This window comes from Papio anubis, chromosome 19, assembly GCF_008728515.1.
Source record: "Papio anubis isolate 15944 chromosome 19, Panubis1.0, whole genome shotgun sequence".
Taxonomy (NCBI): Eukaryota; Metazoa; Chordata; class Mammalia; order Primates; family Cercopithecidae; genus Papio; species Papio anubis.
The window spans coordinates 14,000,058-14,020,123 of NC_044994.1; the positions used below are offsets into that span (position 1 = coordinate 14,000,058).

Below are 20,066 nucleotides of genomic sequence, written 5' to 3' on the forward strand. Positions count from 1 at the left end.
AAGTAGTGCTTCAGGTAAAGCTACATGACTTCTTTATTCCTACTTCCTTAAGACATTTTTAGGTAGTTGTGACTATAGATTGCCAGATAGAGTGTGATTTTAATTGGACACTGAAGAGTATCAGAAGATGACACAACTTATATTACCAGTTGTAATTGCAAATTGAGATGTTTTGAGTTCTTTTTTTCATATCAAATTTCTTTTTCTTAAGGTTGTTTTTCCTCTTATACTGACCAGTGATGTCAGAAGACAGAAGGAACCATTTTTAGTGTACTTGGAATTAAAAATAACAACCAATCTTTTTGGCCTTCATACTATAGAAAACCAACTGGGTGTGGTGATTTACGTCTGTAATCCCAGCGACTTAGGAGGCTGAGGCAGGAGGATTGCTTGAAGCCAGGAGCTTGAGATCAACCTGGGCAATGTAGCAAGACCCTGACTCTAAAAAATTAAAAAATTAGGTTGGGTGCGATGGCTCATGCCTATAATCCCAGCACTTTGGGAGGCAGATCACTTGAGGCTAGGAGTTTGAGACCAGCCTGGCCAACATTGTGAAACACTAGCTCTATTAAAAAAACAAAAATTAGCTGGGTATGGTGGCGTGCACCTGTAGTTCCAGCTACTCGGGAGGCTGAGATGTGAGAATCACTTGAACCCAGGAGGCAGACGTTGCAGTGAGCTGAGATTGCGCCACTGCACTCCAGTCTGGGTTCCAGAGCAAGACTCTGTATCAAAAAAAAAAGAGAATCAGCTGTGTGTGGCATCACAGACTTTTAGTCTCAGCTACTTGGGAGGCTGAGGTGAGAATATCGCTCAAGCCCAGGAGTTTGAGACTGCAGTGAGGTATGATGGTGCCACTGCTGTAGCACAGCCTGAGCAACATAGCAAGATCCTGTCTCTTAAAAAAAAAAAAAAAAAAAAGAAAAGAAAACCAGATAAAGCACATTGTTACTTCCAGAACCTGATGAAGTGTCTAGATGCCCTGTATTTTTGAAGACTGTCCTTTGAAGTCTCTATTTCAAAGCTGCAGATCAATATAGAGTCTAGATTTCAAAGCTGATCTTGATGTTTCCTCATAGTTTGATAGTAACTGAAATAAACACATTAAGAGAAAAAGAGTTATAAAGCCATTTATTGTTTTTTAGAATTGTGAAAGAGAATATAAATTTTCGCTATAAGACCCTGAGTACTTTGGCTGTGCTTTATAAAGTTTGGAGCATTTTAAGTAGAAATTACACCATGTTTTAATATAGTAGTTTTGTTTTTTTAAGAAATCTTAACTAAGAACAATGCTGTTCGTCTATTCTGATAGTTAATATTTATAGGCATGTTTTCATCTAGAGTTTAGCCATTTTTATCATCTCTTAGTATACAGGTAAAGTTTCTGATTTAAAGTAAGAGCAGAAATTATTTCTGCTGATAAAAGTGAAAACTGAATTTCTTTGGAGTAGCATAATCAGCATGCTACTTAGGTACTTTCTGTAAAGATGCTGCATTTTTAGCTAAGTTTTTAGAGCTCCCTCACAGGCATGAAAATAAATTAGTCAGCAGTATTCTCTGCAGAGCTGGCAAAAATAATCAGGTATTTTGGAAGTACAGATAACATTAATATAAAGTTTATATAGTATTTACAAATTTTTCTTGAATAGACATTGAATGTGAAAAGAAAAGTAAAATATGAGTGAATCACCTGATGTGATATATGTTGTTTTTAGGTTGGTACTAAGATAATTTCACAGGCGTTTCTTATTTACTTACTAATTCCCACAAAAAATCTTACTGAATATATGAGCAACTCATAGTTTTCCCTCTAGAATGTTGTGATGCTTTTATTACTTTTTAAATTCTGAAATATGGTCTGTAAACAAGACTCTGTTGACTATTTGAAGATTTGATATGCTGTACTGTATTTTGGTGTTTAATGCTTTCCTTACAACTGTGAACATGCTGAGTGCTGTCTACAAAATATAGCTGAGTCTATTCAGTAATAGGATACTTAGAGTGTGTTTTCTCTAATGTATGCTCATGCATCTACTGTCAAACACCATATGCCTTGTAATACACAAATGTACTTACTGTGACTGAGATGTAATTAATAGGAGGAAGAGGATCTTGAATGAAGTGATAAGATATGTATTTAGATATGTCTCCTTTTGCCCACAGTCTTTTAGAGAATGATGTTCATTTTGAAATGGAGGAGTGGTCTGGAGTTGAGAATGTGTGAACATCTGGGTTTTTAAACTATTCTTGTCTTCAGTAATCTTCATTAATTGCTGAAATGTTTGTCTCTGTTAATTAAATAATATTAAATTATCTATAGTCTTATTGCAATCATTAAGAAAACTATATGGATGTTTGAATAATTGTCATTTTTTTTCTTTCCTTCAGTTTATCCCCACTGAAGGAGAATATTGTGTGTTTATTTTTTATAAGGGACAAAGAAGACAGTGAGGAGAGTCATAGTATTTATTACTAGCAGAGTTCTTCATTTTACAGCTGTGAAAACAAATATGAAGAGGTGAAATATTTCATGAGTAAAAGTAGTGATGCTTAGCATTTTCTTTCTTTTTTGGGGACTAAAAAACTTTGATTCAGGGTCAGAAGAACTAGATACTGTTTTAAGCCTCTCCTCAAGATATCCTACAGTATCATCTTTTTCACCTTACCTGCTAACATTCAGGTAAATAGTGGTAAAATTAAAGGCCAATACTGTGGAAGATAGTGACTGAACATTTCTAGAGTGTTATATAATGTTTCTTTAATTTAAATATGCATACATCCATGTAAACCACACTGTACAATCCCATTGTGTTTTCAGGTGGGTTATAGGTGACCTTTCCGGATACTTTCTTCCTTTGAAGGAAGTTCTTTTTTTGATTGTTATTATAAAGCATAGCCTACATTTTATTGCCAGTTCTTTTCTTTTCTGAAGGATAAGAAATTTAATACCAAGAGATGATAGTAAGTAAAATTTTTATTTGAAATCCTTAAGTCATCCATACATTTTTCATAAGCTTTTTATAAACATCTTTAACCATTCTAGCTTTTCCAGGTAGAGTTAACAGTAACAAGTTATTTGATTATAATCACAGTCTGAATAATGTAAATAAGTTGAAATTAGTTGACAAGTAATTGATATTCACAAATGAAAACGTAGTCCCGTGGTAATCAATGCATAGCTACAGCTGGTTGAAGGGGACCAAATCCATTGAAGAGGCGATTTGGTTCCATTTTACCAGCTCTAGCAAAGCATTGTAGTACTGCTAGTATGGAATCCAAAACAGTTGGTAAAATTACAGTCATGGACCTTCTACAAGTGTTAGAAATTATCATACCAATGCTTCAGTCACCGAATGTCAAATTTTCCATTTTGAAGTCACTTTCCTACTGTTTTCCTGCGCTTAATGGTTTAAAAGTCTTTTCTTTTTAACACATTACTGCATTAAGGAATGATCAATGTACATCTTTGTTTTCAACATCTTTGCTTCTTTTTCTAGTCTTGTCCACAGCCGAAGTCTTTGCTTAATTCTTACATGTAGACTATAAGCTGTTTCAAAACCAATAGTATTTAAAGGAACAAATAGACCTTGATGTATTTTAGAGTAATGTTTTCCATTTATCTTTAGGCAGTAAACCAGATTAAGTAGGTAAGCTAAAAGGTTGGGGAAGAGTTCTGTTAGTCACCCCCTTTTACTGCCACTGCTGCTTTTAGCATTATAGTTGAGAGCTAATGCAAATTGTTGATGGGTGTAGGAATATCAATGGCCTTAAGAAAGTACCTCTGCCCTTTGAGTTATAAATAGATCACATGTGTATTCAGTGTATTGCTTGGACTTGTGTCGAAAGGAACTACCGTACATGCCAGTTTTTCTTTGTTTTTGCGTACGTAGTGTTACTAATCATAGGTTAGTAATTTAACCCTCTTAAAGGTCTGTTTCCTTGACTAAGTTCTCTGTCATTTTGGGTACAGATTGCCTAGTTACTTCTCATTATCGACTTAGTAATACATGGTGGTTAGTTACAATCCGTGAATACAAGTATTAAAATCTGTCGTGTGAATAATACTTGAAAAATCAGAGTAAAATTTTGTTATAATGTGGTTTTACTGTTGATTTCAATATCCTGGGCAGGGTGTCTTCTTGCATAAACGTTTGATAAATTATAATTTGCCTATAAAGTTAAGTGCTCTCAGAGAAATATGAAGTAGAGAAATATTCTTTACAGTTACTGTTTTAAACTAAACTGGGAGGTCAGCACTAATTCTGGCAATATGCAAATGATTCTTGTACTAAGTATATTCTGCGTCTGTTGGTTGGTAAGTATCATACTGCTGGTGAAATTAATGTAACTATAATTCTTTTTCATCATTTATTCTAGTAGAAGTGAAACAGGTGTTAAACTGCCTGAACTTCAGTGCTGAAGATAGCAATAACACTGGCTTCTATTTTTACTAGTTATATGGGAGCTGTTTAGCAGATCCAGTTGCTCAAGTGTGCTTTTGGATGGCAGTTCAGTTTCATATACTGGCCATATCGGGGCAAGGAGAGGCCATGGGAAAAAAATAGTACAGCATTTGATAATGTCAGCATCTGTTATCCCTGTCAGGGAGACAGTTGAAATGTTTGAGTTATACCAGTGTCAGCAGATGCCCAGAGTTTAATATGTACTCAGTTAAAAATGAACAGCTGATCTAAGTGATAGATGTGACATTTTAGAGTGATTGAAAATACTCTTAGATAAGTTAAACTTGGAAGCACCAGAATCAGTATATAATTTTACTTTTAAAAATGAATAACCTGTCATTTTATTTTCTAAGGATTATTTATATAGTTTTAATATTATAGCAAAGAGATTCTTAGTTGCTGGGATGTTTGAGGATTATTAAACAACTTGTATACCTATAGAATGACTACTATAATTGTTTATTATAAAACATGAGTAATACTCTTTGAGTATATTTATAGAAGAGCCTCTACTTTGAGTTCTAGGTATTTAGGACCTGTACAGGTAAACTTACCAAATAGACATGAATCATTGCCATTCTGTTTTGTGGATGATCTAAAAGGGCTAAGCTTTGAACTAATTTCTTTGAAAATACAGAATTTTAAAATTATGTGCCTTTTATAATTTCCAATAAACATGCAGTAACATATATGATGCCATGTGTAATAGTCATTTTCATTGTAATCTGCTGATAAAGTGAAAATCATCTTTGTATTAACTAGTTGTCTTATTAAACAGAGAGAAAATGAACTATAGTTAAACTTAGTCATTTCCATTTAATTTCTGATACAAAAAATTTAAAATATGCTTTTTATACATGTATAAATATTTCAGTTGAAATAATACTTTTGGTAAGAAATGGTTAGAATATGTGAATACTACTCTTTCTTTTTTTCTGACTTTGTCATTAGTAGCGTAAAACAGGTACTGCTTATAAATTTTGCTAAGAGCATTTGGAATTTTAAAAAAAATCTACAAACTGCATGAAATAAAAGTATTTCGATATTTCTAAACAATGGATTGATCATGTTTAGAGAAGTTGAATTGTAATTGCATAGTACCAACAAAAACAGTTATTCGATCTGTATAAATTGGTTCTTGACTATAGTGCTTTCATTTTACATGCCCTCTTTGGAGAAAGCAAATTCAAAGATAATACAGATAGTAAATTAATTTATTTTAAATATTTGGTAGTCTATTACCAATATGCCCTGCAGACTTACAGCTGTGGGCCAGAATTTTGTCATTTTTCATGCTTAAATCTTACATTTTAATTAATTTTAAGTTTTAACTTCACATTTGAAGTAGAGATTGGATTAAGACCCTGATAAACTTGAGAAGGAAGGACAAGGGCCACTATATTTGTAGCTGTCAGAAAAGAAAGCCTTTTTAAAACAACAAAACTTTTGGTCAGAAATTCCTCTATACATTTATCAAAATGAGAAGAAATAGCTTATCATGTGAATGAAACCAGCTCTTAGTATCTTATTTTTCTATACAAATCAGTGAGCCCTACTAATGAGATATACTTAAGTTCAGATTGAATTGTGGAGACAGAAAATAGGTCATGTATATTCCTCATTCTTTTGTGCTAGTAATACTGTTTTCCCTTTTGCAGTCAAATTTTAATAATGAGAGTACTTAATTTAAAAATGTAAGATGTATGTTTTAAACTTAGATGATTTAAAAGGAGTTTCATGATAATTGAAATCTACTTCACTGGATCTTCTTTTCCTTCATGAAATAAAAACCTTAGGGATAGTTTCTATCTATAAGTAGTAGATAACCTTTTTTTTTTTTTTGGTGTTAGTATTGCCAAAGGTCATCTATTCATGAGTAGGTTAATTTACCATATGAAGGTCATTCACGTAGAAAGAAGCAAGAGCTTCTTTTAGCTCAGTTTAATTCTCTTTTGGTGGTCTATTGCCTACCAAAAATACATACTTCTTTACATTCCATAGCATTGTATGTTCATATGGGTACATAAAGAAGTATGTACTCTGAGTAGGTATTAAGTTGTTAGCTGTAAAAACATGAAATATTTTATTTTCTTATTTGTTAGTGAAACATTCAGCTTACTGATGTAGAGCAATGGTAAATCATTTGCAGAGACTAATTTATCGAAGACTAAATTTTGTAACAAGTTTACCTGAAGCATGGCATTAACGGTTCCATATTCTTGGTGGACATAGACATTCCTAAACATTTGACCAGTTATCTGTTGAACTTTGTCCTGGTTTGATTCTTTTTGCAAGAGATTCATAGAATCAGTGTAGTGTTACAGAGTGTATTTCAGAAACTTAAGATCAGCCTAGTGTTTCTTCAGTCTTCAGGGTGAATTTCTTCTTTTTTTGTAGTCTGCTTCTAGATCCTACAGGTAGATAGTAATTAATTAAATTGAATTTTTTTTTTTTTTTAACACAAACTAGATATCTTACTCAAAACCTAACAAATTAACCAGTAACTCTTTCTGATATTGACTCTAGAAGGTGAAACAACAAGGAGAAAAACCAGGATGAGTGTGGATGAATTGAACTTTTAAATTAAAAGATTATGAATTTTTGTTAGTGTTTTATAAGGTCACAGATAAGGACTCATGATCATTTGAAAATTTGACATTCTTTTTTCTTTATTAGTTCCTTACCTGAATTTGGCACTTTGGTGCTTCTCTTTGGGTTAAATACAATTATGCATTGAATACAAATTCAAATAGATGTAGAAATATCTAATTTTGGTGAGTTTAAGGTGTTTTGATTCTTTAATCTTTTTAGTATAAAGGATAACTGTCAGAATCATCAACTTTTACAAAGTATCACTTCAAAGAACTGAAAGGTTTTAGTCTATGAGCACCTGGATTTTATTTACCTTGATGATTTAGCATGAAAAGAAATTATAGTTGGTAAGTAGCTTTCAGTTATTATGGTATTAGAAGGTTAATTTAAAACCTCAAGAAATTTTCAGATTTGGCAAAGGAGAAAAAAAAGGGCAGGGATAGTAGAATTTCTGCAGCTTGTGACAAAAAGCTAGTGCAGCTTATAGAGAGCAAATCAGAATGTGGCAGTAGATAGCCCAGCACTACAGCAGTTTCAGCAATGCAGCATTAGAATTACACCATGCACGTTCTGATTTATTTTTGTGGCCAATTAATAGTAAGCATTCAAAAGTATTTTATGATCTGCCAAGTTTTTTGGTTGACTAAACGTTGAAATAGAAGCTAATAGTTTTAGAAAATAAGTATACTTTGGAAGCAGGATATGGCTTATTAGAGATGCAAAATCATCACTTAATCTGAAACAATAACGACTAAATCTTTAATAATGTAAATGACAGTAATGTATTTGTACATTTTTAAGATCAAAGTTACTGCCATGGTATTTGAACAATATTCCTTTTTACACTACGTTAGCTCTCAACTTGAATTGTGAAATTAGGCTATGGTTAGATAGAATTTAATTTAACAATGAGAACATATATCGAGTCAATAATAGGTAAGCATGCAGAAAGTCATAAGCATCCTTAAAAGTACAGGCCTGTGGTGCTCTGTTACCTGTAAGCTTAGTGTCATGCAGCATTTGCAGCAGGAAGAAAGGTAATGACCTAGAGAATCACATCAGCAGCAGCCATCTCATCTTGATTGTTCGTTCACTCTATTCGCTGATTCAGCATTTCTTTTCATGAGCCCGGTGAAGGAAGGGGATGTATCAGTGAACACAGAACCTCACCTTTTAAGATAAATTTGAAAAACAAACGAGCAAACAAAAAACAAGCTTACTTTTCCCTCTCCTCCCCTCTTCCCTTTACCAAAAAAAACAAAAAAAACAAAAAAACAAAAACAAAAAAACCCCACCAACAAAAAAAACTCTACAATAAAATTGAATTATTGTTGGCTATCTGATTTGGAATGTCATATAACACTCTTGCACAGTTATGTATGGAAAGTTAAGCAATCAAAAAGGTTGCTACAAAGGCCAAGAAAATGAACCTAGCTTGTCAGATGAAATGCTTCAAAAGAGGGGAAAAAGTTGGCAGAAGTTAATTTTATAGTCTAAAAAAGACAAAAAAAAAAAAAAAACCCAAAAAAAACCAGAACCCAAAACACACCTTATTCCCCCCAAATAACTGTAAACATTCACCCTGTTTTTCTTTGCCCTCCAGAATACATTGGGTTCTTCTGACTTCTTAGGAAATAGTCTGCATCTGTCTTGCTTTTAGATTTTTTTTTTTTTTTTTTTTTTTTTGGTTTTTAGTTTCCAGGATTAAATAGTAGATCTGTAGTGAAGCTACCTTGTCACATCCAGAGGTCAAGTCTGCAAGCGAGGTCAGGACTTCCACATGGTCACTACAAGGCTAACTTATATTCTTCCTCAGTGACCACAGGCTAAACTGCTACAGCTTTATAGGCAGCTAAGCATTTGAAACATGCACTCCCAGGCAAACAGGCTCTCTTGTGCCTCTCTCTTCCCTGACCATATTTAGTCAACCATAGCAAAAAATAGCCTCTCAGCTGTCGATTGTCGATCCAAAAGCTGAGGAAGCCTCAATCTTGCTTTCTGCCTATTGATTGTTCATCCTGCGGTCCCAACACTGCTTTGCCATTTGTCCTGCCCCCCACTTTTTTTTTTTTGGGGTAAGCACTGCCAAATAAAGCGGTCTCTCATGTTTCCACTTACATTTCCCAGATTTTCACTGAGCTTGCGCTGAGACTAGGAAAGCCTGATGCACTGTCACTATACTTAGAAGCACTGCAGAGAAAAAAGGAAAGAGGAAAAAAATTACCCTGGCTAGTAGCAAGACAATCTTTAGACAGTTATGGAACAAGTGAAGTCCCTCTGCTGCCAAAATATATTTTATAACCTGATTTTTTGATTGAGAAAAAGTTATGGATGGTGATATATTACATAGCTAATGGCCTGAAAGGATTTTGTAGGGTTATCTTTAGAGCTAGTTGTTGCCATATACATGCTTTTAAAATTTATTGAATAGTATTTGAATGGAAAATGTATAGAAATGGTAGGTAGGACCTGTATATTGGTGGTGGAGAGACACCATTAAGGGAGAAGAAAATAGTATGTAAATGATATCTTGGAAGTGCTGCTTAAAACAATTCACTGTCAATTTCAGTTAATTTTTTGTAATAATGCTTTGGTAAAAACAGGGTCCAGTATGCTTTTGAGAAATTATACAAGTATTCAAATGCATTTTATTATGAATTCTACTTTATATTCAAATGTGTAGTGTTTTTTCTGTCCCTTCTACATTGTCATGTTTCTCTAATTTTCTGAAGTAACTTTTAGGTATGATCATTGCATACTTTACACAGATTGAGATAGTCATTAACCTGTCCATAACTCTGTTACATAGTATGTGACTCAGAGGTAAAAATACTTTTGTTTTGAATTTTAATAGCATAGTCACAATAGATTTTGATATTGAAAATTTTTTAATCGGAGAAAAAATATTAAAACATGAAATCTAGTAAATCTGTGGAGATATAGTTTAAGATCTCACATAAAAATGCACAAGAGAAACCAACTATACCTTGTTTGTAATACAAATATGTCCTCTTAAGAAACAATAAGAACTATTATGAGTTTTCTGAGCTTACACACCTACAGAAGTTTGTCCTTCACATTCTTTTTGTCTTTAGCATTTAATATCATAGCAGTTTAATTATTTTGAATGTCTATTTTAAAAGAGTGACATAAGGACTACTACTTTAGATATTGGGCAATTTTAAACAACTTTCCTAGATAATGAAATAATTTTGCTCATATTATGAGAAGATGACTTGTCTCAGAGTATAAAGTAGGTTAATTTTCAGTTTTCTCAAGTACCCCATTTTGGTAACGATTTTGTGGCAGTGAAAGTACTTATTTTTTAAGCAAACACTTATATAATGTGTTACGTGCCAGATTCTTTCTAAGCCCTTTATAAATATTAACTCATTTAATTTTTGTAATGGCCCTATAAAATAGGATTTGTGATTCTTCTCACATTTTACAGATGAGGGAACTGAGGCACAGAAGTTAAGTCATCTACTGAAGTCACTAGCTGTTGTGGTTAGAGCCAGAATTTGAACTCAGATAATTTGGTTTCAGACTGGGAGCTCTTCACCACTATGCCACACTGCTCCTCTGATTTGTGATAATGAAATGAGTTAGGAAATTATTCCTCTTGGGAACTCAACCATGCACCAAATATATATTGCTAATATCTTTGCCTCAGTATATTCAGAAAGATGATTGATTATTTTGTTATTTGTTTATTCATTTCTTCCATTCAACAAAACTTTGAGTTCCCTATACTAGGTATACGAAGTATACCTTTTTGATCAAAACGTGCTCAGTTGTATAGTAACCTGCTTTTAGCATGCCCAGAAGAACTACTGGCAGTTGATCAGTTTTCTTAATAAATTCCTTTTTGAATTCTGGACTAATCTACTTTACCTATTTGAGAGGTTGTTCATTAATTTAGCAAGCATTTATTGAACACCTAATATGTACTACAGTACTATTCTAATGTTGTTTTGCGTTAAGTAATGCTAATATATAAGTCCTCCACAGTTTAGCTAGTAGGGTTTGGGAAAATGTTGCCTGCCTCTGAAGAAAGATTGCAAAGCATGGCAGGCCATAAAAATTGACCCAGTGCCACTTGAATACTACATACCAGTGTAGACAGCTGCTTGTCCCCTCTACTTCTTAGAACTCATTTGTTCATCATTCAGCAAACGTTTGAGTACTATCATGTGCCAGGGATTATGCTAGGCACTGCTATTAGTTGTTCCGGAACTTAATGCTTCTTTGGCACTATTCACAAATGCCTGCTTAACTGGTAGTAAGATCTTATCTTTAAAACATCCATGTCCTTAACCTCTTGGAAAACAACCAAATTGAGCATTAGGAAAAATATCTCCAAATCTCATATACTATACTTCACAGGTGAGACAGCCTATTGGCTTAACAAAATTACTGAATTCTCAAGCTGGTAACACCTTTATCCCAGTAACTCTACAGACCTCAGCTCTTGCAGCTTAACAGTCTCCTCTTAATTAACTAAAGTGCTGCAGGAAACAGCCTGCAACTGTCTTTGTGATTATAGTATGTCTTCCTAAGATTGCTTGTCCCATGGAAAGAGAGGGGACAGGCTGCTCTGAACTACTGCTGTTGACATGAGAGTGAGGGGACCAGAAGCTGTTTTGCTTAACTTTCCCTTAGCATATCTTGCAGGCTGGGTCCAAAGATGACCTCTTTTCTTGTGGTCCTGTATTATTATTATTTTTTTCGAGGGGGTTGGCAATTTTTGATTAAGATGAGCGGGCTATAGGTCTTGGTTCAAATAACTTACGTAGCTACTTCACCCTCAAGGAGGTGAAGTATAACTTCCCGCTCCTTAAATGTGGGCTGTATGTAGTCACTTCCTTCCTAAGAGCATAGTTTAGAGATATGGAAATGTTTACACTGGAAAAACATGAAAAACACTACTTCAGCCAGGTGATCAAGGTTAACTTCTGGAGTCACATGGCATGCTGATGGTATGTATCCTTGGTGTGATGTGATTAAATGGCACTTCATCTCTGTGGCCTTCTTACTAAGAACCAATAGCACAGTGTAATCATGAGAAAAGCATCAGATGAATTCCAACTTGGGAATATTCTACAGATATCCCATTAGTACTCTTCAAAACTGTCAGACTCATCAAAAACAAGGAAAGTCTGGGAAACTGTCACAACCTAAGGGAGCTAAGGAGAAAAGACAACTAAATGTAATGTGGTATTCTGGAGCAGAGAAAGAACATTGAATAAAACTAAGGAAATCTCAAGTGTGGGCTTTGGTTAATAACAGTGCTTCATCGTTGGCTTATTGTAACAAATGTACCATACTATGTAAAATGTTAATAACAAGGATGAGGAGTATATGGAAACTCTGTACTAGCTTTGCAGTGTTCTATAAATCTAACATTGCTCTAAAATAGATTATTTAAAAACAAAACCAAAAAGTAATTCACCCTCTCCTGGCTAGTTGACCCTTGCATTAGTTTTGATTTGGGGCTATCTGCAGTGTTTCTCCACAGCTTAGTAAAAATCAAGTCGATTTTGCTGTAATTGATTTCACGAAAATATTACGTTTAGTCTCATGTTCTTTTAAAAGTATATTAAAGGCAGGGAAGTATATTTTATAATTTTTTTAAAAAATCAAGACTAGTCTTATTTTTAAAAGATTTTTTTAAAAAGAATATGTGAAAATTGTGAAATGGTCAGATTTGTGTGGGGTGGTATAGAGAATACAGTGGAAGGGAGACTGGGGGCCACTGGGAAGAACAGTTTAGTTTTAAAAAGGAGAAATGGCAGGACAAATTGAATGTGGACATAAGAAGAGGGGAAAGAGTCTAGAATGATTCCCTGGTTTCTGAGTAGAATGACTGATTAAATGGTAAGAAGGGCTATCAAGATCAAGAATATAGGAGGAGGCTGGGTGCGGTGGCTCATGCCTGTAATCCGAGCACTTTGGGAGGCCGAGGTGGGTGGATCATGAGGTCAGGAGTTCAAGACCGGCCTGGCCAAGATGGTGAAACCCCGTCTCTACTAAAAATACAAAAAAAAAAAAAAAATTAGCCAGGCGTGGTGGTGTGTGCCTGTAAGCCCAGCTACTTGGGAGCCTGAGGCAGAGAATTGCTTGAACCCGGGAGGCAGAGAATTGCTTGAACCCGGGAGGCGGAGGTTGCAGTGAGCCAAGATCGAGCCGCTGGACTCCAGGCTGGGTGACAGAGCAAGACTCCATCTCATACATATATGTATGTATGTGAGAGGAGTATTGGGAAAGAGGAGGGGGCAAAGAGGAATTTGTACTATGTTTGAGTATATGTCTAGAATCTTAAAAGTTGTCATAATACTATTATATTGAAGAATTTGAGATCATATACTGAAACATTTTTACATATATTAACTCATTTAATTTTTACAACAGCCTTATAGTTTTTTTTTTTTTTTTTTTTTTGAGTCAAAGTCTTGCTTTGTACCCCAGGCTGGAGTGCAGTGGTGTGATCTTGGCTCACTGCCAACTTCCACCTCCCAGGGTTCAAGTGATTCTCCTGCCTCAGCCTCCCAAGTAGCTGGGATTACAGGCATACACCACCATGCCTGGTTAATTTTTGGATTTTTTGTGGAGACGGGTTTCACCATGTTGGCCAGGCTGGTCTTGAACTCCTGGTCTCAAGTGATCCACCTGCCTCGGCCTCCCAAAATGCCACCTGCCTTGGCCTCCCAAAGTTTCATGTTACAGGTTATAAGCATGAGCCACCACGCCTGACCCTTATAGGTATTTTGTAAGAGATTTCTGTAGCACTTTTGGTATTAGATATGAATCATGACCATTTGTTGTAGTTAAGAGATATGAGCTAGAGATGTTATAGGTGAGAATGCTTAGTGAGGGCTTCACAGGGTCCAGGTTTGGGCATTAACTTTATGGGTCTAGAAGTAATTGGACTTGGGATGACTGACTAACATTATTTAAGCTTGTAAGAGATTGATATGTAAGTCAGAATGTCAAATTACTATTTACAGAAAGAAATATTATTGCTAAGTACAGTTCTCAAAAATAGCTAATCAGTAGATTTTTTTTTTTTTTTCTCTGCTGGGGGAGAAAACAGATCTAGTCTGAAAAGCTAAATTAAAATTGGAAATTAATTGGCGAGCAGGACAATTGGTTGGATGATCTTAACAGTGTCATTAACCTGTGATAATTTTCCATGTGATGATGTAGTATTTTACTGCAGGGCAAAAAAGAATACCACGGTTGCCTGTCAGGAGACTTTCTTTGTGGATAATTTTGAAGATACATAGACAAATCCTTTTTCTCCTTATTTTTCCAGTCTTCACACAAACTGTTTTCTCTCTCTCTCTCTTTTAAAACCAGTTATTATTTTCCAGATAAAGATACATAGTTGTTATCTTTTTTTATTGTGATTCCATCCTGGTGATTTAATTTTTAGCTTAATTGGACTTCTGGATTTCCTTTTCTACAAATCTTTTTCTCTAGTTGTTATCTGTATGTTTTATTTACTCAATTAACTTATCTGATGTATTCATTTGCCAATAGAACATTATTTCTATGGGAGATCTCAAATCACCATTTCTATTTAAAATACCTTGCTAGTGTTTTAACAGTTCATTTAATCAGTTTAAAATGAGGCATTTCTATTAAATAATGCCACATTTTTTTCAATTTTTATTTTTATGGTGTATTTCTCAGCATTTTAAGGGGAATAAAGATGGTATTTTAATTCTGATTATTTAATATTGTAATTTGCAACATTTATGTAAGTGGGATTATTTAACAGAGTAGATTTGTTCTGAGATGAAAACTACCTCCCTGATGTGTGGATAGTCATAATGTGAATGCCATACATTATCTCTTACCCTACACATTTGAGCCCGTAAGAAACAGAACTTACAGGGGTAAACAGTTCTGGAAAATTTTAAAGATACAAGTATTAAATCATGTGAAAAGTGAAAAAACATTTTATTAAATGCATTACCTTTTCATTTTAATGTTAGGATTTGAGTACTTTGTAGAAGGTGATCTGGAAGAGAGTAGGACAATTTTTGTCACTTAAGTGATATCCTGGAATTACTGTCTTTCCTTTGTTCTAATGGTTCAGTTATATATATATATCCTACTGAGAGAAAAACCCAAAAAGACACAAAGTAAGGAGACAGCAAAGAACCAGCAGGCTTTCAAGAATACATATCTGTTTCTGTGTAAGTGTCTTAATAACTTTCTGAGCCATGGCCCTTTTGAGGGACTTCACCTTCCCCTAGCTTGTTTGCTTATGATATGCAAGACCAGAAGAACAAGTACATGATGGCTTCATCTCCACCAGCAGCTTGTGCCCAGAGGAGGAATTGCTCTCTTACCCGTTTCCTTTCTTTGAGCTGTTGGCATTGTATTAACTTTTAATGGCAAAAACTGCAATTACTTTTGCACCAACCTAATAATATGAGAATGTACTTCTGAAACTATAATGGAAGACAATGGGAAACATGATTCTGTTAACCAGCTTCTCAGAAATATCTATTCACTCAAAGACTTTAAAAAAAACATGAAGTTACTGTGAACCACACTATAATTTAATACTTTCTGTAACAGTGGTATATCTAAGAGGTTAAAAGGAATACAGGTGCATATTAAAAATACTTCAAGGCAATAAGCCCAAATATTATCTTAGTGTTTTGATTTCAAAAACGTTTTTAGACTGGGCATGGTGGGTCATGCTTGTAATCCTAGCACTTTGGGAGGCTAAGGCGGGTGGATGGCTTAAGCTCAGGAGTTCAAGACCAGCCTGGGCTGTTACATGGTGAAATCCCATCTCTACAAAAAAATACACAAAAATTAGCTGGGTATAGTGGCATGTACCCATACTCCCAACTACTCGGGAGGCTGAGGCAGGAGGATCACTTGAGCCTGGGAGGTTGAAACTGCAGTGAACTCTGATTGTGCCACTAACTGCACTCTAGCCTGGGCAACAAAGAGAAACTTTGTCTCAGAAAAAAACAAAAAAAAGTTTTTAATCAAGCTAATATATGTACATAGTTAAGTCAAATGTTACTACAAAACTTATAATGAAAGATAAATACCTTCTGCTTCATCCCTCCTTACCCGTTTTTTGTCTGCACCAACAACTTGTAATTTATCCTGTAATTTCTTAATTTATCAATTATAGGCATCTAGTGATTTCATGTTATGGAAAATGAAGATTTAAAAGTAATACCCTCTGTTACTACCATTCCTCTCAACATGATTATGTCACAATTTTTGTTTAAGTCAATGACAAGTATTTACATTATTATTTTTACATTTTGATTTTAATAAAATGTTTTTTCACTTTTCACATGATTTAATACTTGTATCTTTAAAATTTTCCAGAACTGTTTACCCCTGTAAGTTCTGTTTCTTATGTGCTCAAATGTGTAGGGTAAGAGATAATGTATGGCATTCACATCATGACTATCCAAACATCAGTAGTATAATGTGTTACCAGTACTTATTCCCATTGAGAATCTCAAAGTCTGTATAATATCTAGTATTTTATTTTAATTTATGGAATGAGGAGGAGTAAAATCCTTACTAGTGACTGAAAACAAAAGCAGAAAACCTTAGTCTTACATGAAGCCCATGAATGGGATTTAGGGGTTTGTAGACTCACCCAAAATTGTATTAATAGGTAAAGATTTTGACATGCATTTCTCTGGAGGAGAGCCCATAGCTTTCCAAAGAAGTCTGTTATCCCCAAACAGTGATTATAACTCAGTTACAGCCATGGAAGGGGCTCTGTAAGCTGTGATTCTCAGTATACTTTGGGTTCATAAACTTGTTTAAAAAGTCTAATAAAAGGCCGGGCGCAGTGGCTCACGCCTGCAATACCAGCACTTTGGGAGGCCAAGGCGGGTAAATCATGAGGTCATGAGATCGAGACCATCCTGGCTAACAAGGTGAAACCCCGTCTCTACTAAAAATACAAAAAATTAGCTGGGTGTGGTTGTGGGCGCCTGTAGTCCCAGCTACTCGGGAGGCTGAGGCAGGAGAATGGCATGAACCCGGAGGCGGAGCTTGCAGTGAGCCGAGATGGTGCCACTGCACTTCAGCCTGGGTGACAGAGCGTGACTCCATCTCAAAAAAAAAAAAAAAGTGTAATAAAAGTTTCCAAATGATTAAGTGTAATTTTAGAGGTTCTTCAATCCTCCACAACCCATTCTCAGACTTCTTTTTTTTTTTTTTTTTGTTCATTCTCAGACTTCTTGAACGTAGTTCTGCTCTTTGGTGCCTGGAGTTTACATCTTTAATTCTCTTTTGTATAACTTTCTATTTTTTGCTTTGGAAATTTTTTTTACTGATTTTTAAATTTTAAATATTAAATTATAATGGCCATTTTGTGTGTTTTGCTCCAAACTTGGTTTACCACTTCTAAATGATGTCAAATTTTAACTGCAATTCATGATAACCAGCTACACAATAATCTGTCAGCTAAGATAGTTCAGCATATATAGTGTTTTAATTATCAAAGTTTTTCCTACTTCTAAAAATTGTTATCTGGCTGTTCTTCATTAACTGTTTCATTAATAAATACTATTGATACTGAACCTGAGAGGTTCCACAAAGCCAAAGTGGTGCCCTCATTAGGGTATATTTCTTTTCTCTTTGGTTTTTCCCTCTTGTGTTTCCTCTTTGTAGCACTTCCATTCTGTTTTGATTCTATTTCCCAGATAGTAATAGTGTGTCTACCTCTCAAAATACCAAAAAGCTAGCTGGGCATGGCGGCATGCACCTGTAGTCTCTGCCAAGGCCAGCCAGCCTGGGCAACATAGCAAGACCTCATCTCTTAAAAAAAAAAAAATTAAATTAAAGCTGCACATTTGAGATTTAGAAAAGTGGAATTTCTATTTGTCTCTAAGAGCATGATTTTCTTTAAAGAGGAGTATCTTCATTTGATTGCAAAAGTTTCTTTTGAGTGTATTTTCTAAAGAAAATATATCAAATTATGCAAATATAGAAATAATGTGAATTTAACTTTCAGTGCAATGCGTGTTTTACTATCTAAATTACCAAGACCATGGATTGTGGATGAGAAGAAAGATGATGGTTATACTGCCTTACATCTGGCTGCCCTTAATAATCATGTAGAAGTGGCGGAACTGTTGGTACATCAGGTAAGAAAAGAGTTAAATAATTCTCTCTCTCTCTCTTTTTTTTTTTTTCTTTTTTTGAGACGGAGTCTCACTCTGTTGCCCAGGCTGGAGTGCAGTGGCCGGATCTCAGCTCACTGCAAGCTCTGCCTCCCGGGTTCACGCCATTCTCCTGCCTCAGCCTCCCGAGTAGCTGGGACTACAGGCGCCTGCCACCTCGCCCGGCTAGTTTTTTGTATTTTTTAGTAGAGACGGGGTTTCACCGTGTTAGCCAGGATGGTCTCGATCTCCTGACCTCGTGATCCCCCCGTCTCGGCCTCCCAAAGTGCTGGGATTACAGGCTTGAGCCACCGCGCCCGGCCCTCTCTCTCTTTTTTTTAAAACAATTCGGGACCATTGCCATTCATTTATTTATTGCTTTATAAATTGCCTGTTAGTAGGTTCCAGTAAAACCTCATGATGATGAAAATTCAGATATAATGCATATTCTGTCTTCTGCCCAATACTTCTTAAATGCAGGATGGTAATGTGTGTGTGAGAGTGAGTCCCTCAATTCCCAGGATTTCCTGTGCACAGTCTTCCTGGATGGGTGGGTGCTACAAAATGGGCATCAACTAACAGAGATTTCCCAGAATGGCTGCCACTGTTATGGAAGTATCATCAACCACAGCACCAAGACCATCTGTGTTGATAATTAAACAGTGTGGCCAGTTGTCAGCAGACTGCAGTTTGTAGCTAAGATTAGGAGATTTATTTCATAACTGCTGCTGACCCCTGGAATTTATGACTTGATAGCATTACAGACTCACCTTAGTCATTTCATTCATCTCAGAATAGGATGACACTATGTTTTTATGAGATTGGATTTTGCAGGGAGCCTATTTTGTGGTTTTAGGATATTTTAGTAATTTCAGCAAATTTTTCATATGCTTCAGTAAAGCATATGCCATATAGATGCACTGAAATTACCAAAGAATTATCTGTGGTTCCGGACTTCAAGGAATTTATAGTCTAGTTAAGAAGATGAAACAGAAAAATTTAGCAAATAATATATGTAATTAAATACCAAATTATAAAGTATACATTCCAAAAACTACAGAAATTTAAAGAAATATATCAAAAGTTAAGCTACCCCCCCACTACTTTAAATCTTTACTATTAAAATTACTACTCTCTGTTAATTATGATAATTCCTTTTTATTCAAAAATCTAAGTGAACTTGTAACACTATCTTGATGTCTTGGTTATTGTTGCCTTGTAGTAAGTCTTGAAATCAGATAGATTAAATCCTCTTTCTTCTTCTTTCTCAGGATTCCTCTAATGTTCTAGATCTTTTGCATTTGCATGTAATTTTTTGTTTGCTTTTGAGACTGGATCTCACTCTGCCACCCAGGCTGGAGTACAGTGGCACAATCACGGCTCACTGCAGCCTTAACCTCCCAGGCTCAAGCAATCCTCCTGCCTCCCAAGTAGCTGGGACTGTAGGCATGCGCCACCATGCCTGGCTTTTATTTATTTATTTTTTCTGTAGAGACAAGTTCTATGTTGCCGAAGCTGGTCTCAAACTCCTGGTCTCAAGTGATCATCTTGCCTTAGCCTCCCAAAGTGCCACCATGCCTTGTCCATATAAATTTTAGAATCAGCTTATTAGTTTCTATTAAAAAGTCTTTTGGGAGTTTGATTGCTCTTGCATATATTAGATTTGTTCTTCAGTAGGCTTTTGCGGATGCTATTATAAATTGTATTTTAGCTGGATGTGGTAGCACGCCCCTGTAATGCCAGCTACTCAGGAGGCTGAAGCAGGAGGATTGCTTGAGCCCAGCAGTTGGAGGTTACAGTGAACTGTGGTAACACCACTGCATTCTGGCCTGGGCAGCAGAGCGAG

General features: G+C 35.3%; 2 protein-coding genes across 11 annotated transcripts in view; one reads left to right on the forward strand and one right to left on the reverse strand.

Annotated features, from left to right (window-relative positions):
* MIB1 (mindbomb E3 ubiquitin protein ligase 1) overlaps positions 1 to 20,066 on the forward strand; it is a 133,126-nt gene that overhangs the window by 83,299 nt on the left and 29,761 nt on the right. For all 3 annotated transcript variants that reach the window (XM_009192508.2, XM_003914226.4, XM_021929853.2), the window contains exon 13: positions 18,073 to 18,205. In XM_009192508.2, coding sequence (XP_009190772.1) covers positions 18,073 to 18,205 — 133 coding nt within the window. The remainder of the gene's footprint in view (positions 1 to 18,072; positions 18,206 to 20,066) is intronic.
* Positions 871 to 9,207, reverse strand: LOC108583042. 8 transcript variants are annotated; one of them, XR_001897226.3, is made up of 5 exons: positions 8,637 to 9,134; positions 8,051 to 8,225; positions 6,653 to 6,874; positions 2,077 to 2,288; positions 879 to 1,090 (listed from the first exon to the last, which is right to left on the reverse strand). XR_001897226.3 is itself a non-coding variant. In XM_031658938.1 (4 exons), exons 2-4 carry the CDS (start codon positions 6,764 to 6,766, stop codon positions 1,051 to 1,053), a joined length of 366 nt encoding a protein of 121 aa, XP_031514798.1. In that variant the 5' UTR covers positions 6,767 to 6,874; positions 8,101 to 9,134; the 3' UTR covers positions 878 to 1,050. The 8 variants fall into 8 exon arrangements, 3 of the variants coding, with proteins under 3 accessions (XP_031514798.1, XP_031514797.1, XP_017807098.1); XR_001897225.3 differs by having other exon boundaries at positions 8,788 to 9,060; XR_002518572.2 differs by having other exon boundaries at positions 877 to 1,090; positions 6,653 to 8,225.